The sequence below is a fragment of the Fusarium oxysporum genome, chromosome II (genome assembly GCF_013085055.1).
Source record: "Fusarium oxysporum Fo47 chromosome II, complete sequence".
In the NCBI taxonomy this organism is placed as follows: domain Eukaryota; kingdom Fungi; phylum Ascomycota; class Sordariomycetes; order Hypocreales; family Nectriaceae; genus Fusarium; species Fusarium oxysporum.
This window is the reverse complement of record NC_072841.1, coordinates 949654-966357: the sequence shown is the minus strand read 5'-3', so window position 1 is coordinate 966357 and position 16704 is coordinate 949654. Positions and strand designations below refer to the sequence as shown.

General features: G+C 46.0%; 5 protein-coding genes and 1 non-coding gene across 6 annotated transcripts; 2 read left to right on the top strand and 4 right to left on the bottom strand.

Moving 5' to 3' along the window:
- Positions 1 to 1550: 1550 nt before the first annotated feature.
- Positions 1551 to 4883, top strand: FOBCDRAFT_175757 (uncharacterized protein; the record flags this gene model as incomplete). Its single annotated transcript, XM_031172681.3, has 2 exons — positions 1551 to 1992; positions 2043 to 4883. The coding sequence occupies exons 1-2, from the start codon at positions 1577 to 1579 to the stop codon at positions 4879 to 4881; spliced, it is 3255 nt and encodes a 1084-aa protein (XP_031049466.3). The 5' UTR covers positions 1551 to 1576.
- Positions 4884 to 6134: 1251 nt separating this feature from the next.
- On the bottom strand, positions 6135 to 6224 carry FOBCDRAFT_t37. The gene has a single exon. It is a non-coding gene; the product is annotated as a tRNA-Glu (tRNA).
- A 338-nt stretch (positions 6225 to 6562) lies between these two features.
- On the bottom strand, positions 6563 to 7570 carry FOBCDRAFT_214059 (uncharacterized protein). Its single transcript, XM_031172680.3, has one exon. The coding sequence runs from the start codon at positions 7548 to 7550 to the stop codon at positions 6597 to 6599; it is 954 nt and encodes a 317-aa protein (XP_031049465.2). The 5' UTR covers positions 7551 to 7570; the 3' UTR covers positions 6563 to 6596.
- Positions 7571 to 8156: 586 nt separating this feature from the next.
- Positions 8157 to 10879, bottom strand: FOBCDRAFT_214057 (heterokaryon incompatibility protein-domain-containing protein). Its single transcript, XM_031172679.3, has 2 exons — positions 10223 to 10879; positions 8157 to 10176 (listed from the first exon to the last, which is right to left on the bottom strand). The coding sequence occupies exons 1-2, from the start codon at positions 10746 to 10748 to the stop codon at positions 8402 to 8404; spliced, it is 2301 nt and encodes a 766-aa protein (XP_031049464.2). The 5' UTR covers positions 10749 to 10879; the 3' UTR covers positions 8157 to 8401.
- A 418-nt stretch (positions 10880 to 11297) lies between these two features.
- Positions 11298 to 13195, bottom strand: FOBCDRAFT_196359 (uncharacterized protein; the record flags this gene model as incomplete). Its single annotated transcript, XM_031172678.2, has 6 exons — positions 11298 to 11520; positions 11574 to 12128; positions 12177 to 12288; positions 12342 to 12516; positions 12567 to 12716; positions 12764 to 13195. The coding sequence occupies 6 exons, from the start codon at positions 13193 to 13195 to the stop codon at positions 11298 to 11300; spliced, it is 1647 nt and encodes a 548-aa protein (XP_031049463.2).
- Positions 13196 to 15671: 2476 nt separating this feature from the next.
- FOBCDRAFT_196358 (uncharacterized protein) lies at positions 15672 to 16307 on the top strand (the record flags this gene model as incomplete). Its single annotated transcript, XM_059608843.1, has 1 exon — positions 15672 to 16307. One exon carries the CDS (start codon positions 15672 to 15674, stop codon positions 16305 to 16307), a length of 636 nt encoding a protein of 211 aa, XP_059464063.1.
- Between the last annotated feature and the right edge of the window lie 397 nt (positions 16308 to 16704).

The window sequence follows — 16704 nt, the reverse complement described above, 5'->3', positions numbered from 1 at the left end:
ACGCCGATATCCACCAATGGGTCTTGGGGGAGTAAGCATATCTGACCTCCAGGGCCCTATGGAGAAGGTGGCACAACCCCCAAAGGCCCCAAAGGATGTGCTATGTCTGCTGTTTATCCCCAATTACAGGGCTGTAAATATCCCGAATTATCCGCGTTTGCTCTGTAAACAGCGAGAGGCATTTCCAATCCTACGCGCACCAATGCTAGAGATACAGAGCTGGTGATATGTGCATGTCGAGGGGGTAACAATTGAAGGATTCAAAAAGCAATGTATCCCAACAGCGACAGTTGCAGCGTTGTACTCGCGTAGTTATACCGAGCAGAACGTGAAAGCGAGAAAAATGCAGGATCATGACCTGGAAATTGAGTTCCTTTTGATCCACTGCGGAGCCTTTCCCACGTGTCCCGTGCCTGGGCTACGAAATCCGCATTCGCAATCCGCAGTTTGTATAGCACTCAAGTACTGGAATTATGACTCCGAATTCTAGAACCCCACCAACATCAGGAGATTTGAGCTTTTACGTCACGCGAGGCTGTGACTGAATCGACGTTTTTTTCGATCAAGTCTCCGAGGTTCGGAAATAGATTACTCATGTACTTTTGCCGTTGGTATGCGGAGGACAATGGCTTTGTCATTACAGATACTGGTGGGGAGGAACTCGATTGAGTTTGTGAAGCTGTGAGCTTCAGAAGCGATTCTCGTTTCAAGATAATCTTGCCTCGCGAATCTGAATTCTCCGTCGCAAATAAGATCACCTACTACGCTGGACCTCACGAGACTGTTCACACCACGACAATGACGTACCTTTGCAGAACTCTTTATGGGCAATCCGCGATATCATTCAAGTTTCGACCAAGAGATCCGAGAGAGTCAAGCCCTAGTAGTAGGTGCTATCGATACATTCTTATACATTAGATATCTTCAAAGGACCTGAAGAGGACCACGATCGTTCACGGGATATTTCTCGAATTTCTTGGCACAATTCTTCAGCCCAAACAAACTACATCATTCGTCACTGACAAAAGCTTCTCAAGTGCACAAGTCACGAATCAAAGAAGCCACATGTAGAAAAGAAATCAAGACCGCATAACTACTAACAATAGTATATCGTGAGCGATACGAGCTCTATGCACTCACGTAGGTTTAGATGATGTTTCAGCCTCTTGAAATAGGCAGCCCTACACTAAGATCCTACATGACGACGCCCATGCATAAGCTCACTATTTTCGATCGACTATCTAGAGGAATATGATATTAGGCAGACAATGTTCCCCTGCTAACACTATGTCATCGCTCCCAGAAAAAGGCCAGGTCCATGTTTCGAGTGAGCGTGGCGCAGCGAATACGAAGACTCCCGTGATCTGACCAATAGTGCTCAATATCCCTGCCCGCCACTCGAGTACCGTGGTTGGCTTGATCAATGTTAAAAATAGCTGTCTTACTGAACTACACAGGGCTCCATATAGATGAATCGTGGACGGTAGTCTAAGCATGTGTCATTGTTAAAGTTGTAGTATAATTACACCTGCGGGAATGTTTCATATTGTATCAATATTTCCCTTGATTTATTCTAATGATCATGAATGACACAACTGGCATCACCACTGCCGCTGCCCGACTTGTTGGAATAACAGACGAAGCAGTACGATTCTTCCAACAACTTGACCATACTACGAACTCTGTTGCAAAACGTGTACAGCAGCTGGAGGCCTTTTCAAGATTAGCCAAGGAGATAGAGCTGAAACCTTCAGCTAATGATCACGATGACGAAGAACAACTCGGTCTGACCAAACAGGTCTTACTTTACTGCTACAAACTCATCAGCAGAATTCTCTCTCAGCTTGAATGGGTTGATAATGGGGGCAGACACGCTTCTACTCAGCAAGGACTACTTGGGGTCTACGCTGAGCTGAACAATTGGGAAGTTAAGGATCCTTTTGAAGATCTGCATAGGGAGCAGCTATGTCTCGTAGCTTTTCGAAAATCAAGGTAGGCGCTCTATGAAGTACCCAATCGCGGCTTGATCTAACTTTTGAAAGGTTTAGACCACTCTCTTGGGCTTCAGAGTCTGACAGTCATCCTTTACTATATTCTCACACTTTTAAAGCTCGCGAGCTGGATTTCTTGAATTTGTTGTTCGTCACAGACCCTAGAGAAGACCACGCATCACTCGAGTCAAGCAGAGGAGCCATTGTCAAAAGAACATGTACTTGGATTACTGAAACATCTGAATACCGATCATGGCTCTCAGGCTCTGGTGACCGCAGGGGTCTTTTGATCCAGGGAGGCGAAGGTCACGGCAAGACTATGTTGACGATGTACCTAACCAAGCAACTGGAGCAGCTCGCTGCATGCATGTCAACCGACACAGTCTTATACTTCTTCTGCAACCATGGAAACATCAACGCCAATTCTGCCACGACTGTTCTTCGTGGACTGATTTGGCAGCTTTGCAGGTTACGCCCAGACCTTTTGCATCACGGGCTAAAGAGAGCTGTGTCGGTCGACGAAGGGAGAATCGCGTTGGCAACCAATTCGGTTGAGACTCTTTGGCAGATATTCAGCGCAATGATCCAGGATCCTACCACGGGTACCGTCACATGTGCTATTGATGGGCTTGATGAATGCGATGAGTCGTCGATCAAAACACTGGCGGAGAGGTTCTCGGAATTGCTATCTTCAACGAATCAAGGTCGTCGAAACTTCCGGATCCTTCTGACTAGCCGCCACCCATGCCAGCAAGACAACTTTTCTACTGAGTTCTCAGTAATATGCCTAGACTCAGATGCACACAAGCACAACGTTCAAGATGTACAGCGATTGATCAATTCTCATGTTTCGAATATCGCACATGAGCATAACTGGTCTCGAGACTTCCAAGAACAGATGAACAAGAGCCTCACAAAAAGGGCTGGTGGCTCGTTCCTCTGGGCGAGCTTAGCTGTTTCTGGACTTAAAGGGCAAGATGAAGGTTCTGCAGCAAAGTATCTTAACGATCTTGCTGGAGACAACAACGCCATCTACGAAAGATCTCTCCTGGCCATTCCACTAGAGTGTCGCCAAAAAGTACGGTCACTCTTGACTTGGGCGGCCCTAGCATATTATCCCCTGAGCCTTGGGGAATTAAGCACTCTTACCAGCGATGAATTTTCAACGCCAGAGGCTGCTTTTATAAACCTGAAAGCTTGTTTGGGTTACTGCAGAACTCTTCTTACGACCAAGACCGAGATAAGAAGATTTGGCTCTGGATATGAAACCATAGAAACCATTCAGTTCTCCCACCGATCAGTCAAAGATCACCTGCTTCAACCTTATGTTCTACGAACCGCAACCGACACCGATGCTGACCTTGACTTCTTTCAAATTATCCCGGATAACGGCCATGAGATTCTCGCTTCTCGCTGTTTGGAAATTATGGAGAAAGGACTTGAAGTAGAGGCTGAAAGGGAGAGTCCCGTTGAGTATGCTCATGTATTACCTTATGCCTCAAGGTTTTGGTTCAGACATCTCCGAGAATGTCCCGAAAAGCTTTGCAATGAGACCTTGGAAAAAAGAGCGTTAAATTTCCTAACGCGAAACCATGAAAATCGTAGACTCTGGTTTTCTTACCTCTCAAACCTGAGACACGGGCGAGAAGATATTCCCTCGACGGCATCCGAGCATCACGACACGATTGGGGGACTTGAAGAGATCAATGGCAGTGATGTTATATTCTTTGAACACCCAAAGGATACAACTTCGGCAACTCAGCTCCAGGCCCTCCAATTGGCATGTCTGCTTGGTATTACTGCCATAGTTAGAAAGATTCTTGCTAGCACAAGCTTGTTCACCTGTATACGGCAAGCCAATATTCGCCCGCTTCACAGTTATTCTCGAACAAGACCAAGGAGTGAGGATCGATTGATGAAAGTCCAAAGAGGTGGAATATTACAACTAAGCACAGCGGAGATCGTGGCAATGACACCTATTGAACTTGCGGTCCTCGGCGGTCACCACAAAGTCGCTTCGCTATTGCTCGACCGCTATCCTCGACGGAGCATATGGCAAGATTCGTCATTTGCTTTGGCTACTGCTGTTAGTCGCTGTGATGAGAATATGGTCAGGTTACTGGTAGAGGGTGGTGCCCCAAGGATCAGAGCCTCTCGACAGCTAGAAGGACCTATCTGCACTGCTGTGGTCAATCGAAGGCTTGATGTGGTCAAGTTTCTTTGTTTCTCTGAAGCCGAGATCTGGGCGCAACCGAATTCCAAGTTAGGTGAAGTAACACAAGCTTTACTGTGTCTTTCCAGTGATGCCGATTCAAGCTCACTCGATGGAACGGTCTTCATCCAGTATGCAAAGGTTTTACTTTGCGGAGGTGCATCTCCAGATGGCTTCAACCTGTATGGAGAAAACCGTGGCTTGAGATACTGGAAACGAGCCGTTATGGAATATCTACACAGACATGGCATCACCCTGCAGAGTTTGGGACCATATCCCAACAGAGAGACCCCTCTGATGGTATTCGTCTCTTCATTAGGTATAAGCAGCTCACTGTCTGAACCAGTGGAGGCTGTTCAGTTCCTCTTGGGCTCTGGAGCATCTATCAACCAAACAGATCTGAAAGGTTGGAGCGCATTGCATCACGTCGCCAACCAAATTGCTCTGGGTAGAGCGAAGAAAAGTTACGAAGCTACAGATGATGCAGAAGAGTATCAACTTTACAAAATCGCGAATCTTCTTATTGCAGCTGGAATCGATCAAGAGATGGAAGACAGAGAGAAGCGCAGAGCCGCTGATATCCTGCGCGTGGTGGGAGCGCCGATTTGGAATAGAAATATCTCGGAGTACGAATCATTTTTGAGAAGGGAGCCACTAAGTAGAATGTCACTTACATAGACAACTTAATACATAGTTTCTAACATCTAATGCTTGATATAGTCTTAATGTAGAACAGGCATTATTTGTTTTGACCGAGACCATAAGTAGTGGAAGTGATCTTCGCCGCAAACTGCTACTTGATGTTTCAAGAGCGATTATATCAGTTGATACTTTGTACAAGCCTGACAGGAAACTTCCAGCAGACATAGACTTGTGGTAGAACTGACTTCTTATTGGTATTCTCTTCACCCACTTCATGAGGAATCGAGGGGTTTGCTAGTGGCGTTCTTGACGGCTGTGATCGGAGAAAGGGGCGAGTATCAAAATTTCTAAGAATGATAAAGAGAAACAATTAGATTAAGAACGACATCAAATAAAGGATCGATAGTTCTCTCTAGCGCTGATGCCGTAATATCCACCTACCCAGGGACAGCTAACAACTTGAATGAAGCACGGATTATCTTTTTTTATTCGACATCCCTATCTCAATAATAAACCAGAGGAAAAATTACAGTTTAAAGTATCAATTTCAAGGAATAATGACAAAAACATTTTCCTTGATCCAACCTCGCTCAGATAGAATTAAACACAGGATACACCAAGCCTTCCAATTCTGCGGTGCGGTACACGATACCCAATGACTTATCCAACCCAAGTCGATGGCCGTATTTCAAGTTTTCATCAGCTTGAGTAAGCGTTTATCTGGGCTCTTTAATGTGCTGATAGAATTAGCATGGTGGCGGCTCAGAATTTAGTCGACGGTTACGCAAACGGCGTCCAGGCAAACGCACATGTTCAGCCCATTAACCAGACAAAATTCTGTGTTTGCAACACAGTCGTCACTAATAGAGCATCAAGTATTGTCGACCGCAGCGCTGGTCGTGGTGCTTGCGGCGTCGGTAGTGGTAGACTCTTCAACGATCGCCGTGGTAGTGGTGGGAATATCGGTTGTCTCAGTCTCTGTGGCACTCTCGACGATAGTGGATGTCAGGTCGGCGGTGCTTTCGATGACAGTCGCGGTTGAAGTGGCCTCGATGGTGTTTCCAGCTAAAGTTGTTGCTGGGCGGCAGGGGCCTGCATTTACAGTAGCAACAAGGAGTACCAGAGCACGTTGGAAGACAGCATAACGACTAGTATAAACGAGTGACAGTCAAGACGATGAAAAAGAATTAATGGGAATAACGTAGAGCCAACTAAGAAAAGTCGCCAAGAACTAAGCAGTTCAGCTGAATGTCGAGAAACCCAGCAAAACCCCAAAAAGAAGACATAGACTCCGGTACAGGGAATCGAACCCTGGGCTCCGCGGTACTGATCCCTCAGGTTATGAGAGCGCGAAATGTTAGCCACTACACCATACCGGATGGTGTGACTGTTGATGTCAGCTTTGGTAATGCTGCTCAAGATTGCCAAACAGAACTCGCTTCAGCGCGATACCAGGAGTTGATTTCTGAAGTTTGGATGGCATCCAACGGCGGTCAGCTCTCAACTACATGTTTCAAGGTCCAGTCTCATTCTTTTTATTGAAAGGTAGTCCAAAGTCAATGCAAATTAAGGTTCAAGTTTATACTAACCTCAATATCATATCCCGACGAGATAAATCAAGCCGATGCACTTTTATGTCCAAGTTGCGCTTTGGTCAGATAGGATTCAGCCCATTCACTCTGAGCAAAAGACCAGATAAATTGACAAATTACATTACTCTACATCTAATAAAAAGCATTTTAAATGACTATCTATGGCTTCGGGAAGAAGTCCTTATACTGCAACAAAGCCTCCTGATACGGAATTGGCTTCCTTCCCGTCAACTTCTCAACATTATCATTCGTCTCAGCCATGAACTCCCTCGCAACCATCTCTCCACAGCACAAAAGATCGCCAATACACAACTTCATCGGCAACTTTGAAAAGTCACCAAAGAAGTCCGTAGGCAATCCATGATCTAACCACCATCTCTTCAACTCTTCATCAGGAAGGTCGACAATTTCTCCACTGTACCCTGTTTGCTCGCACATCCACTTGAAAACCTCCTCGTTGGTGACGGCTTTAGGGCCAGTGATCTCGTACACTTTGTTAGGTTCGCCGCGGCCTAGGAGCAGAGCGGCTAGGACGTTGCCGCAGTCTTCGCGGGCAACGTATGCGCCTGCTTTGCCGTGCGTGTTGACGAGCCAGCGATCACCGCAGAATTTCCACGATGGTGCAAAGAGAGTTGGAATATTATCAGCGTAAAGATAATTACGCTGGATGTTGTACTCTAAGCCAGAAGCGTAGATAATCTTCTCAATGAAGTGATGATCTCGGGGGAGGAAAGGAATATCCTCCTCATTCTCAGCCTCTATACCAGCTCCACAGAACGAAGTATAGCAGACTCTCTTGACACCACATGCCTTGGCAGCGTCAACGACGGTTTGGGCCTGACGACGTCGACCTTCACCAAAGAGCCAAGTTGAGATGAGAGACACGGCTTCAGCGCCTTGAAAAGCCGCTTTGAGACTTTCAATATCGTCGTAAGTGGCTGTTACGACTTTTGCGCCTTTGTCGGTCCATGATTTGCGGAGGTCAGCGGGGATTGCTTCGTCTTTGTATGTGGTGAAGACGAGTTCATCGCCAGGTTTGGCGATTTCTGTGGCGAAGCTTGCTGCGATGCGGCCGAGATTACCGTCTGCGCCTGTGAGAACGTACTTTGGCATTGTGATAGATTGAATAGATTATAATAAGATGTAGTACAGAACATGTAGCCCTCGGTCCTGGAGCTGGGGGTCTTTGCTTTATACCTAATCGGTACCTCCAGATATTCTTCGGTCACACCATCTGCAACATGAGATTTCTTGTTACACCGGGCGATCGAATTCCAAAAGAAGTCCTGTAATTCCGAACTTGGTCGATCATATCAGATCCGGACCCAGCGCGGCGGTAGGGCTCCGCCACTAGTCAATGACATCAGGTCATGTCTAGAAGCGATATCTCGTGTTTCTGTAGACTAAAGGATTTTCACCGTGTTACTGTTCTATCACCAGATAAAACATGCAATTGGCGCACGTCTCCGATCTCCTTAACTCGTGCTATCTTTGGAATTGTAACACAAATTCTCGGTTATCCCACGCTTAAGTGATGTTTGATGTTCCGTAAATATCATGTCGAATGGACCTAGCGGGGCATCGAACATCAAAGCTCCTCGCGGGATAGATTCCGCTCAGGGTGGAATGTGTCGCTTAGAGTGTCGGTGAACTTGGTCTATCTATTATTACTCGTTCCTTGACCATGGAATTTGTCACGTTGTTGAGTTTGATGGGATTATTCGAGGTAATATATCCTAAGTAGGTCCGCCGGTTGATAACCCTTCATCTTCACCGCCGCGGCGACTGCTAAGCAAGAGGCGGATGCTCTGATTTTACTAGCACCGTAACAGATCAGATCATGAAGGGCACGATTCTCTCGTTCCATTGCTCTCTGCATCAACCCCTCCACTTTCCTGTCCACCCAACTTTTCAGACTATTCAAATCTATTCGACTCTGCCCATCGTAACGAAACCTTGAGTAGCTAAATGATATAAAGTCCCATCTCCTTCGAGTCCCTTTCATGGTTCCAACCCTGCGTCATATAATTCGTGATAAATCCAACCCTCTGATAAACATTTTCAAACTTCTGGACTTCCTCGGGCTGCTTCTTTAAAATCTCCTCATCTGCCTTGACCAACACCAACGCCGCATCATCATCCCATGCATTCCTGGTACTCATTCTTGTTGAAAGTCTGAGGCAGAATAGCTCATTATTCTTCAAGTTTCGCAACCTCCAAAGACTATCCGGCCTGTCAAATGGCTTTCTCGTATTGTTCCCCGGCTTTTCCAGCCAAACCATGTTTCCATCGATGGAAAAGGTCGTGGGCATGATGCGGCCGGTGAGAAAGATGTACCCAGAGTCGACGGCTCCAAACTGGTTATGCCCGCTAAGAGGGCATGCTGTACGATCAAAGTCCACGGTCACGAAGAACTTGTCAAATTCAAAGCTCTCCACTCCCCACGTTACACCACGGTGAACACTGAGCCAGCTCCAGCTTGGTGAGATGTACTCTGGTTCCTCACCAGAGTCTTTTTCATCTGGCATCCAGCGTAAATTGTTGAGAATATCCTTCTCCCAAAGACCTGCGAGGTATCTTCCTGTAAGTTTATTGAACCACTCTGTAGCCAATCCTGCAACAGCTGGGAGGCCGTCGGTTCGTTTGGTGATATTCTTTTGGGAATACTGAACAATCAAATCTCGCCAGAGTTCATGATGCTCTATGAACTCTTTGATTTCTCCCTTGAGAGGGGCTGCGGGATTCGTAGATGAGCCTCGGTAGCTCTTCGTTCCAGTGATGAACTTGTGTCCTGTCTTGATGATTCGACGAGCAGGTACCAGTGGGTCATCTTCATGTTTCTCCAGAGCACCGCATTCGCACTCCATTGAAGATAAACAGTCGAAGATCATCTCACTCTTGGTATAATGGAGAATCCGAGTTGCCAAGAGCCTCTCCTGGAAACACCAAGCTCTTGTCATCAGAGGGTAATCATAAACCTCAGATACTGTGGTTCCGACGATAGGGTTCGAGGATCCTTTGGACCCATTGGGATCTGTGTTCCAACCAAAAACTGCATGTTTTGCCACCTTTCGTCCGTAGATCTCAAATGGCTTTCCTTCTGGAAATGTTCCAGAAACTGTGACGAAAGGCTCTCTTTGAAATAGACAACCACCAGACCCATCAGCGGATCCAGTGGCAGCTAAAACCAGTTCTGCGCCGTTGTAAATCGACGCCATTTTGGCTGCTTCAATTTCCCAATCTTGCTTATCATCTTGAACGATACAGAGTGAATCTATCCAAACATATCGAATGCCCAACTCTCTTGAAATAACCACAGCATCCTGGAATGTTTTGGCAAACCTATTGAACGGAATATTTTGCTTCCACTGGTCAAGGGTTGCCCGCGTCGAGATCAAGTGCTGAGTCTTACCCCAACAATGAGATAACGCAATATATGGTTCTGTAATCTGCTGTGTGGCGTCATCGTGAACAAAGATATGGATTCCATCGTTGGTATCAGGTCCAATATCGATGACTCGCTTTGGGAGCTGCGGGTTTGATGAGGCCTCCCCTTCTGTGCAAATTGTGTGGGTATCTTTGCAGGTTTTGATCCAACTTTTGACCCTGTCGAAAGAAGACTTGGAAGTTGGATCTGGCTCAATATGGCTCGCATGTCCACCAATCTCAGCGGGAAGACTCCAGTCAGGACGTTCAACGTTCATCGATGACCCAATAGTCGGCCATGGGCAGGGCGAGCCTATATCTATGAGCTGTCGTTTCGGAAGTTGCACCGCGTGTCTTACCTGGCATGGTGTATATCTCGAAGCTCTCGAGAAGGTCTCCATCAGTGCTTCCGCCGCCAGAAGAGAACATATCAAAGTCATCAGGGGGACTCCCACGGATAAGATTCATCCTTAGGACATTTCCCTTACAGAAGACAATGTCCAACCATAGCTCAGGATCATTGCAGTCCAAGGTTCCTTTCGTCAACTTCGTCAAGATCTCTTGAAGAAGGAAACAAGACGGGCAGCCTCTAGCTATTGTCCCAGGAACATCAGGGAGATAGACACTGATTTGCCACGAAGCATAATCAATACGACCTCGTCCTGCCCAAGCAGGAGCTTCATCTAGGTTACCAGCCGTAGCCGCTCTGTTTGCGTTGATGGAACCAGAATTTTCGTGCATAGCTATACCAGCCAGAGGAACAGCAGTGGCAGTTGAACCTCCGTAGAGATTCCAGCACGTTCGGCATAGTATCGGGTCTTTTCGGATATCATCTTCAGTGTCCCCGGTTGGGTATGGTGTTCGCTTAAGGTTGAGTGAGGCCATAGTAAGCTAACCCCGCAGTGAGGATTCTCGTACAGTAAATCGCGTATAATTGAGGAGCAAGATTTGGTCACAATGACAATTTTTAAATGCTTTGGTGATATGATCTGACTACGAAGAGACTGGACCTGAAACGAGTTTGAGAGTTATTTGTTGTCTGACCTGCCTGGGTCCCAAGGTCATGTGATGCACCAGATAGCCAATCTGACCGATGGAGGAGGGTCAGCAATATGAATGCATACAGCACTTTTATACATCGCAAAACCGCCCTAAATTAACAGAAGTAGCCCTATATACACTGTTCAGTTCAAGTTTCGGGTCTCAGATTCACTCAGAGTGAGTAGTACACATTACGTCTTATTAAATCGAAGAGAGTAAAGCTCTAGCTGTCAGGGATCTTTGTTTAAATTTGTAAAATAGTCTATAGAACAAGACAAGAAATTCGAACTGAGCAACTGAGACACAGAAAGTCTTGTAAGAGACAAAGCCAAAGAGGGTAGTGTAGAAGAGAATACAGAACAAGGACAAGAAAGCCAATCTCAATAACCGAAATCAAACATTGCAAGGAAAGTTGGTCATATCATCCCGACTATTACCATACCATAGGTAATAGTTCTCAATGATTTCATCCATAGAGCAAATTGGGATGTTGAAGACACCAGGAGCCTCGATACCACTGCCGGCAAGACTATCGAGAACCTCTCGGCTGGGCTCATCTCCAAGATCAAGCTTGAAGCCGTTCTTTCCACCATTAGCAGCCTTTGAGTTGAGAGATCTATAAAATCAGTAAGAAATAGTTTTTTTCAGGAGTATATGAAGGAAGTTTACCCAATAATGACGTTATCGAGCGAGATGTCAGTGAATTTCTTGTCCTTCAGAGACTGCCATCCAGGAGGAAGAGCAAAACCACCACAGTCAGAATCACCAGACTTGCTATCACAGTTGGTGTTACGATCACGGCCACCAAGAAGCCAATAGGACTTCCCATTGAAGCAGAAACGACCATCCTTCAGAGCACCATCATCAATCCAGTGCTGGTACATGGTCGTGAAAGTAGCTTCCTTATTCCAACCAGGGTCTTGATCACAAGCAACATCAGACTCTGCGATGAAAGGAATGATGACATCGGGAGAGTACTGCCATGCCATGGGGATGAGGAATGCGTTGATAGCGCGTTTGACTTGCTTAGCGTGATCGCCACGGTCGAGGAGCCAGTTATCACCGAACATGGAGGCGTCGGAGATCATGGCGCCGAGTTGATTGTTGCCGTCTTCGGAACCGCCGAAGAGCCACTTTTGGGTTGCGAGGACGCCGTCCTTCCAGCCTTCGGTGAGGCCTTGCATCTGGGCTGTTAAGCCGTTCTGGACACCGAGTTGGTCTTGACTACAATGATGTGTCAGTTGAGTATTGAAACGGGGTAGTGAGACACACGCTCTGCCGTTGAGAATATCCTTAGTGAGAGTCAAAGAATTTTTGACAAGATCATTGGTAGTATCCTTGAGCGTACCAGCATTAGTGCTATCGCTGAACTTGGGACCGATCACTGTTAAACATCAGTATGCTATCTGATCATATCCAAGGAATACATCAACCTACGCTTGTTCCAAGCAGGACCCATGACCATGCCCCAAGCCATCAAAGCGATATCAATGAGGATGGATGTAGCAAGCCCTCCCTCCTTTGGAGGAACCTTGCCAAACTCTGAAGCAATGGTGCCAATGTCGTTATCACGAACGGCATCACCAACAGCGTTCCAAATGTTGGAGTGCATCTTGCCATTGTTAGCCAAATTGAGTTACCAAGATCTTGAAAGGGACTCACAGCAAAGATGTTTTCGAACGAGTGAAGAATGAAGTAGCCAGCAGGAACACTGGTAGAGTGGCACTGGAGGTTAAGATCCTCACATCCGCTGCCTTCATCACTGAAAGTCTCGCAGAACATGTCTTGAGGACCGTGGAAGAAGTTTGAAACCTGCACATCTTAATCACATATTTCTTCCCACTTCAATGTAAACTCACATTGTTGGAAAAGTGCTTCTGCTCACGTCCACCAGTAATATTCATCTTCCAACCCTCAATAACAGCATTCCAGGCATCACCAGCATCAACATTCTTCCAGCGATCAGGTCCATACAGAGTATGATCCTTAACACCATTAGCCTCACAGTTCACGGAGCGCCAGTCGTTCGTATCCTCAGCAGGGATGGGAGCCTCGAAGGGAACTGTAGCGGTGGGCGGTGAGACATCCTCAGCTTGCTTCACCTCTGGAACAGGAGTAATTTCAGTAGCTGGTGCATCTTGACGCTTATAGGCATTGGGAGGAAGAACTGGGGGGATCACAGCGTGCTTAGGGTGAATTGCATGATTGTTTGCGGGATGGGCTGTGCCAGTGGAAGAGAGAGAAAGGAGTACCGAAGCGGTCAAAAGAAGAGGTTGCGTCCAGCGTGCCATCTTGGAGTTGGCCTTTTCGTAGCTTGCTGTTTATCTTTACTCAATATCTTCTTCATCATTAGATTCTTGAAGTATTATATATTCTTTAAATCACCAGTTTCTCAACCCATAATGTCAAAGGATCAGCACATCAAATTCAAAAGTAAGCCCTAAATCAGTTTCATGCAACCGTTGACTTTACTGCTGAATCCTTCTGAGCTTCCTCAGCCTCACTCGGTGTTGACATTCAGAATCATCTTGGTCCTGAATAATCCTTCTCGCTAATCTAGTGCCCGTCTCTTGGCGAGTTCACCAGTTAGACGCGCGGATGGAGTCACGTAGCGGTAGGGGTATGTTTTGACTTGGCGCAGGGGTCCAGACTTTGTTTATTAGTCCCTGCTTTAAAAGGAATTCCGTTTGAATTTGAGATAGAACTTGGGAGATCATTTGCATGGGAATCCCTGCCTGAGCAATGAGGGCAAGGCAGTCTTGAAGATCCTACTTTCAAGTCCTTGTGTGCTGGCCTGAGTCATACACTACACTTTCGACGGTATCATGCGCATCCTTCAATATGGATAGTGTGATCTTGTTTGAATCCTTTGGGTAGAAAAGCGCAATATCTCCTGGTTTGTGCTGTGGCCCATAACACTAGTAGCTCAGGAAGCCTACGCTCCAAATCAACTCAATATCAACTGTGGGTGGTTTCGCCGTCCAATGTTTGAAAACTGGATGGTCACAGGGCTAAATAAAGACCACTTTTAGGTTGAGCTTCTGGCATATTTAGTGTTTATGCATAACAAGAATCAGGATTAGTTGCAACCTTATATCACAGGTTCCCTGGCGTAGCTCTTCTCAGCCCCGAGATGAGAACAAGCAGCTTACATGCCGATCCTTCAGGAGAGTTATCCCATATGAGAAGACAAGTAATCACTATCTCCTGTTTCAGTGACCGAATAGAGCAAGCCTAATGCCTCTTTCAAGGTTTGAACCTCAATTTATTCAAGAATCACAGACTCGTTTGTGAAGGATCCCAATCCTCTAAAGCATGATTAACTGATCATAAATTCCTAAAAGGTCTTTAATGGAATTAATCTCGGATGGTTTGTTTCAGATTCTTGGAAGGATCTAAGGCTGATATAAACGTGACCCACGTGCTTTATCGAGTGGCCTTGGCTCGATGGACCCCACTGCTATTGTAGGGATATGATTTTGAAGAGGAATATGATCGAAAATACATTGCCCTTCTCTGGATGGCGGCTTACCTTTGTTATAGTTCAGGAGAGTTCTCACCCTAAAGGCAAGACGCCCATCCTAAACGACGAAAAGACTAAGGTAAGTTCAGTATAAACTCAGAGGCACTTTAGACTAGGCAGTTATTTCTAGTACTCCAATTTAGGGTCAGAAGCTTACTTGCTCTCCAGAGTCATATCAAGCACAAGTCATCTGTTCAAATAACCAAAATAGTTTTGCTGCATAAGTATAAGCTTGAAATAACAAATATCTATCAGTATTATGTTTTCCCCTAAACTATCCCGAACCAGGTGTAACCCAAAATATCCTCCGCATTTATTCGTTCTTCATACACGAATATCTCTCTCAAAAGGTTGTAAAGCATCTCGGCGTCCTGTGTTGATATTCTCGGTAATGATATTCTCGGTAATGATTTAGGGTTATCTCTACACCACTATTTCCTGGCAGGTAGGCGAACCATCCCACTCCCCCACCTTCTGAGAGGTAGGTGCCGTTAATCTTGGTTGCAGATGGTTTCCAACCCCGATTGGCGTAGTGTTTCGGGTATGGCCTTTGGTATTTTCATGTATCGCGGCTAGATGATCTATGTCTTAGGATCATAATTGATGATAGAGGAAATATCGTCGCTCAGCCAGTCGTGGCTTCTGGGATGCGATCTGTCTTCATCTCGGACAAAAAAGGCTTTGCTGGCGTTGACTCATTCTCATTCGATTGGGTTGGCTCGTCCCAAATGTCTCTGATCCATTGCTTCAGCGAGTGAATCTTGTCACATACGTCCCTTGTACGGCCTGTAGTTTTGTCTGAAGTCGGCCGCCCCTCTTCATCATAAAAGGGCTCTTCCCAAGATGTTGGTAGTTCTCCGAAGTACTTCACTCACTCTGTAATAAAGTATTCTGAGCAATCGACATGCCAGGGGAACAGTGAAATGCCTGAACGTATGTTCAGAATCGTGACACCCAATGCCCAAACGTCACTCGCTGGACTAGCTGGTTTCCCTACAGCTAGCTACCTCAGACACCAGAAATTCAGTCAGGGGTTCGATTGTCTTCAGTGACGAGATTTCGAATGCGTGATCAAACCCAATAAGGCTTAATTCGTTCAGAAGAATATCCTCGCCACTTGACATAAAATCGAGAAAGCCGGCATTGTAACGAGGAGCTTCCGGTCCTAGGATCTTACCAGACTCAGTCTTCTATTCTTCGATTTTAGGTTGCCCAAACAGGCGATAAATTCCATAGTCGTCGAGATGGTCCAGATTGCGAATTCGCAGAAGCAGGTTTCCTGGTCTGATATTTCCATGGCAGATGCCGCGGGCATGCAAGTCCCTAAGAATCTCTGTTGCTTGATAGACGAGTGCTTGAACAAATTGCGACTTCATCCTGCTGTTCATATAAATCGACAAGGAGTGCAGATTTGGACCACAAAAGGGAAGAACCAAGCAGAGATGACGGCCATTAGGACCATCAATGTGGAAGTGGCGTGTGTATGTAATGAACCATGGATCGCCTTCATCTTGATCGTGATGGGCCAGAATGTCGTGGCACCAGATTATGTTCTCCTCAATACTCGACGGTTGTTCGGCCATCAGGATCCTGAGAGCCACCCAACTCCAACTCGAAGAATCGCGCGCCAGTCATATCGTAGAAGTATCTCCAGCGCCAATCTTGTGGACTATGCGATAACGACCGTCATCGTAGAGATCGCCGAGATGAACAGGATGGTACCTCCCATTCCGTACATGGAATACCCAGACTCGATTTGTGGCGATTGGAAATCATCAGAGAAAACCGAAGCTGTCTCGAGATCGAGATCAGGATTCGACAAGGAACTCATTTTCATGCTGAGTGGTACCGAAGAAATCAGATATAAAGTTGTTGAATAAAGCGGACTGCTGGCGTAGAATCAGCTGAAGGGAGGAGACGAAGCTCTTTTATATACGTAGGTACTTCATAGGAGCTGCACCAGTGTGAGAAGTTTCGCCGACGGTTACATATACTTTGTTTATGGAACTTCCGTACGATTATTTCAAGCGCTTATCGAATGGAAAATCAGCATGTTTATTAATATTGAGTCTTTGTATATGGCCTGCCTAAAGCTTGAGTTAATTGAAATCTTTTAACGTGTTAACTTTATATATTTCAGGAAATATCACGGGCTTTAACTATCAACCAATTAAGACCCGTTGTAGACCCCGAAGTCCGACAATAATCAACCTTTCTGAACCGTCCAATTCCAAGAGTCAAAATGCTTTGATGTTGAAGATGAAGGGTTCACGTGAC

Bases quoted from the DNA above. Each gene is read 5' to 3' on its own strand.
- FOBCDRAFT_214059 (XM_031172680.3), bottom strand. From the start codon at position 7,550: ATGCCAAAGTACGTTCTCACAGGCGCAGACGGTAATCTCGGCCGCATC.
- FOBCDRAFT_214057 (XM_031172679.3), bottom strand. From the start codon at position 10,748: ATGGCCTCACTCAACCTTAAGCGAACACCATACCCAACCGGGGACACT. The intron at 10,177-10,222 runs GTAAGACACGCG...TCATAGATATAG, and splicing joins CGAGATATACACCATGCCAG to GCTCGCCCTGCCCATGGCCG.